Source organism: Gambusia affinis, linkage group LG11, assembly GCF_019740435.1.
Source record: "Gambusia affinis linkage group LG11, SWU_Gaff_1.0, whole genome shotgun sequence".
NCBI lineage: Eukaryota > Metazoa > Chordata > Actinopteri > Cyprinodontiformes > Poeciliidae > Gambusia > Gambusia affinis.
Window position 1 is genome coordinate 17,663,007 of NC_057878.1, and position 7,625 is coordinate 17,670,631.

Consider the following 7,625-nt stretch of genomic DNA (forward strand, 5'->3'; position numbering starts at 1 on the left):
ATTTATATTTCTCCTTCCTTCTCAAAGTTATGCACTGCTTTGCATTTATTTATCTAACATAAAGTGAAACTGTGAAGAAAGCTCAAGAAGCATAAGTACTTGTGCCTAGTATTGAGGACCTTCAAAGAGAGCCAGGTGGATTGCAGTTAAATGGTGAGAATGCATCTTTAACTATGGATAATGCACAATAGTGTCCTCTAGAGGTGAGTATAACCATCATGTACCCCTCTTCCATAACCCCTGTTCACAATGTTCCTGTGTGTATAAGTCTGGGCTGCTGCTTTTAAGACTGATGGCTGCTGTGGCTGGTATAATAAAGCGTTAGAGCACCAGCGATACATAACGCTGCTTGCTTTGCCATGCAGACTCTAGCATGTGGAGGCAACTCTGCACACACTCTCTGTCTGCTCTCTCCGGTGCTTTCACTGCTCAGGCCAGAACCCATCTAGAAAGATTTAGGCCACAACTCAGCTGACCACAAGGTGCTGGTGTAAGATTACTCTGGGATCAGTTTGTTTCATCGCTGCAGAACAATAAGGCCTGGAGATTATTTTGGCCACTGCGTCAACCTGAGCGTTTTCTACGTCAGTCCATTCTGCCAGCTCCTATCACACTTCCCTCTCTGGGGATTAAATTGGGTCCCCTGTGACAACTGGCTACAGGCCCACTAATTATCCCCCCTTCCTCTTGCAGCGGCTCACCGGTGCTATGAATAGGCTAGCCCCACCCCATCTGAGGTCTAAATTTGGAACACAATTGAAACAGAGAAAAATCCTCAGAAGATAACAAAGAATAATATTAACCCTTCCTTCATTAGACCTGTTTATTGCAGTAGTGAGAGTGACGTATTACCCTCATTGTGACATAGAATAGTTCTGATATACAAATGTACACTAAACCTTAAACCGCTCTGAGATTATGATAAGAACATTTAGGAACGATAGCATGTTACCTCTGGATTTATTACCCAATCAGGTAACGGCTGTTTAAAAGAAAAAATGTGATTGGAAAAGACAAGTCGCAACCCTGGGGGTCACTTGACAAAATAACTATGAATTTTGTCTTTCTGAGTCAAATTTAATCCAGATGAGAAAGAACAAAGGTGATCCAGAGTTTATACACATTTAATCCCATATTATTTAAACCTATAACCTCACATTTCCAGAACTGATGGATGGATGGATGGATGGATGGATGGATGGATGGATGGATGGATGGATGGATGGATGGATGGATGGATGGATGGATGGATGGATGGATGGATGGATGGATGGATGGATGGATGGATGGACTTTCAAACAGTAAGAAAGAAAATAAAAAGTCCAGAAATAAAATCTTTTCCCATTCTCATCCAGACTTGGGGGGGGGGAAAAACTTAAATCAAGTTTCCAAATTTCCACGTTTTTTCTGGTTTATGCAGGAACTCTGATGATCAAATGATGATCAACCACCAAACAATGAAACTTGATCTCATCAGTTATCCAACCTTACACGTAAGGACAGACATTAAATCCACATCCCAGAGCTTAGAGATGTCATCTGTAACAGGCATAACGCTGAGTCCAGAACAAACACTGTGCTGACTTTGGCTGGGTCTACCCTCCACTACAGCCTCAGCTTAGATCCATGTGGGAAGAAGCGTACAGGACGCGCACACCACAAGACAAACACGCTCACGGGGAAAATTAGGAGTTGGGAAAGTTCCCAAGCGGATTGGTGGGCGTCGCTGTCAACGCCGATGACGTCGTGCTTCGAAACACGTGGGCCACGGCATCCAGCTCTCACATAAACAAAGCCACATTGAGGCAGACTGGATAGTTGGAGCTGGTGTCGCTGTCAGTGCGCGGAGTCACACAGAGTTTGTCCGCTTGGCGTTGTTGTCAAAGAACGCTCATGATTTGGAGGTTTTAAACTAAATTGATGGTTACCTACTATATGCTTATCGCATGGACTGAGAGCGACGATGCGGATGTGAAAGAGGTAAGACCTGCGGCTTCTCTTTTCTCCGAAACAGAAAATCATTGCGCTCGGTCATGTCTTGAATGTTTAAGTTTAGATGGTTTTTTTGTTTGTTTTTTTCTTACTTGTATCTGAAACTACACAACATCTGAATCTAATTTATTACATAGATGAGCGTTGCTTTGGTGCTATATGAAAATGCTGATTTTGGCTTTGCAAACAAGTTGTAACCCGTGCGTAAAGTTAAATCCAAACACTCTAAAGCTTCACAACTAAAACAGTTATTTAAACTGGTGTAAGATGAAAAAGAACTGCAACTTTTACGTGTAAGTTTCCGATGTCCTATTGGTTTCTGGAAAGTATTTAATTTCATTACATATTAAATTCAATAAGTATTTGCTTATTTTGCGGAAGGTCCAGAAAAGAGGCTCTCTCTTCAACCCTGACATCCACCCAACTTCTAATATTGTCTGTTTCAAGTGTCACCGGAAAACTGTCAAAAGCTTGAGGTAGGAGAAAAACAAATGATCTCTTTCTGTAGAACATATTAACATGTATCAGGTCATGCCTATTTTTGCACTTTTAACGGGGCTTCATGAGAATTAGTCGCTGTTATTTACACAGATTCCTTCTAATATTGGTGTTTCTGATTCCTGGTTTGCAGCCATGCCCTGCGTCCAGGCTCAGTATGGATCATCACCTCAAGGAGCCAGCCCCGCTTCCCAGAGCTACAGCTACCACACCGCAGGAGAGTACAGCTGCGACTTCCTAACGCCCGAGTTTGTTAAGTTTAGCATGGACTTGACCAACACTGAGATCACAGCTACCACTTCTTTGCCGAGCTTCAGCACCTTCATGGACAACTATAACACCAGCTACGACGTCAAGCCGCCTTGTCTATATCAGATGCCGCACTCTGGAGAGCAGTCCTCCATCAAGGTGGAGGACGTCCAGATGCACAGCTACCACCAGCAGAGCCACCTGCCTCCCCAGTCGGAAGAGATGATCGCTCACTCTGGGCCTATGTACTTCAAGCCGTCCTCACCTCACTCTCCAAGCACGCCGAACTTCCAGATCCAGTCCAACCACATGTGGGAGGACCCGGGCTCTCTGCACAGTTTCCACCAGAACTACGTTGCCGCCACGTCTCACATGATAGACCAGCGCAAGAATCCCATGTCGAGGCTCTCGCTCTTTTCGTTTAAGCAGTCCCCGCCCGGTACCCCCGTGTCGAGTTGCCAGATGAGGTTCGATGGGCCGTTGCACGTCTCCATGAACCATGACGGCCCGGGTGTAGCGCACCGCGGCCTGGACGCACAGAGCTTCGCGGTGCCCAGTGCCATCAGGAAGCAGGCCGGCCTGGCCTTCCCTCACTCCCTGCAGCTCGGACACGGGCACCAGCTGGTGGACAGCCAGGTGCCGTCTCCCCCTTCCCGGGGATCGCCGTCAAACGAGGGTCTATGCGCGGTGTGCGGGGACAACGCAGCCTGTCAGCACTATGGAGTGAGGACATGCGAGGGGTGCAAGGGATTCTTTAAAGTAAGTTGGATGAATTATGTCTTTAAAATGCGCAAAAACTCCTTATTCGAATCAGATTTCACTATTTAAGATCAGATTATAAACAGACAGGCAAACCTCAAAGGAACTTGTGAAATATGAGGAATCACGCGTGTGTGTTTACTGCTTTATTCCCTCGTTAGTTCAAACAGGACACACAGATAGAGCTGATACTATATCGTTTTCATCTTTATTTATTTTTTCATGTTGTGCAGCAGCGGTGCTTTTTGTGCCCTTAATATATGTCGTTTATAAAAGGCCTGTGTGGTGACAGTATGTGTGCATCTGGTTTCGTTGCAGCGCACCGTTCAGAAGAATGCAAAATATGTGTGTTTAGCGAATAAAAACTGTCCTGTTGACAAACGCCGAAGAAACCGCTGCCAGTTCTGCCGCTTCCAGAAGTGCCTTGTCGTCGGAATGGTGAGAGAAGGTATGTTTTACGTTTGAAGCTTAAAAAAACAAAACAAAAAACAAGCAAAAAATAAATAAATAAAGTATCTGCGCTTATTTACGTCTGTCTCATTTGCATATTTTAGAAGATGTGCGTAAAGAAAGTTTGTGTTTTATTCTGTTCAGATTAATTGTTTTACGGACAGCGACAGGAGTATAATTTGCAATGCATATGTGAAATTTCTCTGGACGCAGTTGTCCGAACGGATAACCTGAAAGGAAGGAGAGGACGCCTACCATCCAAACCCAAAAGCCCCCAGGAGCCCTCCCCGCCTTCGCCACCGGTGAGCCTCATAAGTGCGCTGGTTCGGGCCCATGTGGACTCCAATCCCTCCATGTCTGCTCTGGATTACTCAAGAGTGAGTAAAATACACTCTAACCAGAGTTAAAACATAAATTAACAAAGACTGACGTTGCTTTTTTTCTTAATTTATCCATGCTGAATTTATCACCCTTAAAGTTTTCTGTAATCCATCGCTTGCACTCCAAACTTTGTCAGACTTTTATTTTAAAGTACATCACATCGGAATGCAGAACTTAATAGAAAGACATGAATTTAATAGTGAGCAGCCCCTCTCTCTCTTTCTCTCCACTTGGAAATGGGCATTTGCAATTTCACGGATTATATATTTTAAAGGGACCTCATTAAGGCGCTGTTTAAATTAAATTCCAGTTCCAGGCGAACCCTGACTACCAGATGACCGGTGACAACACTCAGCACATCCAGCAGTTCTATGACCTCCTGACGGGCTCCATGGAGATCATTCGAGGCTGGGCGGAAAAGATCCCGGGCTTCTCCGATCTCCCGAAGCAGGATCAGGATCTTCTCTTTGAATCCGCCTTCCTGGAACTCTTCGTCCTGCGGCTGGCGTACAGGTGAGTAATTGCAAAATAAAACAAAGCGGGGCTTTTTAGATAATAATTCTTCAGGCTTCATTGCTCCTGGCTTTATTAGCTGGCCAATAATTAGAAAGGCTCTTAAATCCTTCTCATTTATTGCCGTGCGTAATTAATGGCGTTTTTGTTTTTAATTACAGGTCCAATCCGGTGGAAGGGAAACTTATATTTTGTAATGGCGTGGTGTTGCACAGACTGCAGTGCGTCCGTGGGTTTGGAGAGTGGGTGGACGCCATCGTGGAGTTTTCTTCCAACTTGCAGAGCATGAACATAGACATTTCGGCTTTCTCCTGCATCGCAGCTTTGGCCATGGTGACAGGTGTGTAAAAGCGTATATTCATGTTCGAGGAAAAAAACAAAAAAACAAAAACAAAAAAAAAACACGTTTAATCTGAAATGCACTGATAATTATTAGTTTTAATTATTCTGTTTCTTTTTTTTGTTTTCTGTTTGTAGAGCGACACGGTCTCAAGGAACCGAAAAGAGTCGAGGATCTCCAAAATAAGATCGTCAACTGCCTGAAGGATCAAGTGACATTCAATGGCGGCGGTTTGAATCGGCCAAACTACCTGTCAAAACTCTTGGGGAAGCTCCCCGAACTGCGCACACTGTGCACCCAAGGTCTGCAGCGTATCTTTTACCTAAAGCTAGAGGACCTAGTCCCCCCGCCAGCAATAATTGACAAACTTTTCCTCGACACCCTGCCTTTCTGAGGCAAAACCCTCAAAGAACTTCCACAAAAAAGACTGTCCGAGACGAACTTAACAGATGATGTTTTTTCCTAATTTTCTTTTGTAAAATTCATAAGCTAATTGAACAACAGTTAATGGGACTTCACGAGAAATAGAAAGAATAAGCTGAGATTTTAATCGCTTAATAGCTATTCCTCTCTCTCTCTCTCTTTCTTTCTTTCCTTCCTTCTTTCTTTCTTTCTTTCACTCTTTCTTTCCTTCCTTCCTTCTCTCACAAGATAATGTAATATATCCCAATTCTATATACAGCATATATGAATCCACACATTCACACGCATAACACTGTATATTATGATAGAATACACGATGCCTCAAAACGCATCGGTTTATAACATGTGTACAGAGTTTGTTATAATGAAAAACAGACTTTTCTCTCCTTTTTTTCCCCCTTTTGTTTCGGACTCGTGCCTATATATGTGTTTCTGACCGGATTCCCAAAAAGTATCCAGATAAGATAACGCATGTTCCAACTTTCTGCTTTTTTCATTTCCTTGTTCTTTTATAGGCACATGCTGAGGTGATGTCTATATATAGAAAATATACCGGACACTATGTAGTCTGCTAGATTTGATACAGATTCGTAGTTATGGCACTCCTTAAATGGACACAAATATCTCATCATCTGTATAGATAAACCTGAGGGGAACCCCATGGTGTTTGTAAAAAAGAAAAACAAAACAAAAAAAAAACTGTCAGACATTCCTTGTTTGTATGTGCTGTAAGTATTGTTGCTGTTGAATATAAACGTTTCTATATATTTATTATTTCTATTGCCAGGAGCTACACTAAAGCATGGTGCAATTTAAACGATTTAAAAAAAATCCCTTCATCCAAGTTCATGCTGAGCACGTTGTCTATGTTTTTATGTCTTTCTGAACGTCTAGGTAGCTATGATTTAATTCGTTTGGAAGCGGAAAGGGAGGAAGTGTGTGATGTAGGCCTCCATCTTTTTGGCATCATGATGTAAAAATTACAACTTCTGTAAACGCTTTTGGTGCCGACTTCAAAAACTTTAGAGAGAAAGAAATATTTAATGTTTACAAATAAAACGTTGAAAACAATTTTTTGCTAAACATTTCATCTGAAATTAATATAAATCTTCCTATCAGGCATGACAAACTTTGGCATAGCTGTTTTTTTATGTTAAACGGACTCAGTTCTTATTACTGTCTGGTCATGAGTTATCAATTGCGCTAACAGTTTTTAATTAAAGCCAGAGTTTAATTATGATAATAATATCTTTTTTTATTTTTATTTGATTTTATTTAAATACTTTTTTATTTATGTATTTTAAAATAAACCAAGACATTGCTCTTAAGATTATGGATATTTTCCAGATATCAGGCTAGTAAACCCATTTGTTATGTATTTTAATTTTAGTTTTGTTTGATTTTCCATTTTTTTCCTCATCGCGCCCCTTAGTTTAATTTACGCCTACACGGAGCGACTCTCCATTATTACAGTTTAATACGAATATATTTAGGAATCAGTTTCAATCAATTTGCTGCCATTCTGCCAATGTTTCTAATATTTTATATTACAAAAATATGTTTTCTTATCGCCTATAGCTTTTCGCTATATGCAACACATTTAAATGACACCAAACATCTTTAATGCAAAAATAAATAAATAAAACATTTTTTTAAAAATTATCCGTTTCATAAGTTCTATAAAGTTAGCATTAAAAATGTTAAACGTTGCGGTTTTCATGAAAAAGATTTTTTGCTTCCCCGTTATTTTTTTCTTTAGTCCTATTTTCTAAAATAACTATTCGCCGTTTTAGTGGCAGAAATCTGATTCTCGAAGTAAATTAAATGCGCAACTTTACGAATAAATTGCCAGAGCAAATTGGGATATATATATATATATATATATATATATATATATATATATATATATATATATATATATATATATATATATAGATATATATATATTTATTCCCTGATAAAATACATTGATGCTTTGTGAAAGCTCTTGTATCAAAGCGCTCAGACCGGTTGTGAAATT

The 7,625-nt window shown here is 40.9% G+C and overlaps 1 protein-coding gene across 2 annotated transcripts; it reads left to right on the top strand.

Moving 5' to 3' along the window:
• Positions 1-1,811: 1,811 nt before the first annotated feature.
• Positions 1,812-6,908, top strand: nr4a2a (nuclear receptor subfamily 4, group A, member 2a). 2 transcript variants are annotated; one of them, XM_044132154.1, is made up of 8 exons: positions 1,812-1,980; positions 2,374-2,468; positions 2,624-3,498; positions 3,817-3,946; positions 4,162-4,325; positions 4,640-4,842; positions 5,004-5,182; positions 5,320-6,906. In XM_044132154.1, the coding sequence occupies exons 3-8, from the start codon at positions 2,626-2,628 to the stop codon at positions 5,574-5,576; spliced, it is 1,806 nt and encodes a 601-aa protein (XP_043988089.1). In that variant the 5' UTR covers positions 1,812-1,980; positions 2,374-2,468; positions 2,624-2,625; the 3' UTR covers positions 5,577-6,906. The 2 variants fall into 2 exon arrangements, with proteins under 2 accessions (XP_043988089.1, XP_043988090.1); XM_044132155.1 differs by having other exon boundaries at positions 1,824-1,980; positions 4,162-4,250; positions 5,320-6,908.
• Positions 6,909-7,625: the final 717 nt, after the last annotated feature.

Bases quoted from the DNA above. Each gene is read 5' to 3' on its own strand.
- nr4a2a (XM_044132154.1), top strand. From the start codon at position 2,626: ATGCCCTGCGTCCAGGCTCAGTATGGATCATCACCTCAAGGAGCCAGC. The intron at 4,326-4,639 runs GTGAGTAAAATA...ATTAAATTCCAG, and splicing joins CTGCTCTGGATTACTCAAGA to TTCCAGGCGAACCCTGACTA. The intron at 4,843-5,003 runs GTGAGTAATTGC...TTTTAATTACAG, and splicing joins GTCCTGCGGCTGGCGTACAG to GTCCAATCCGGTGGAAGGGA.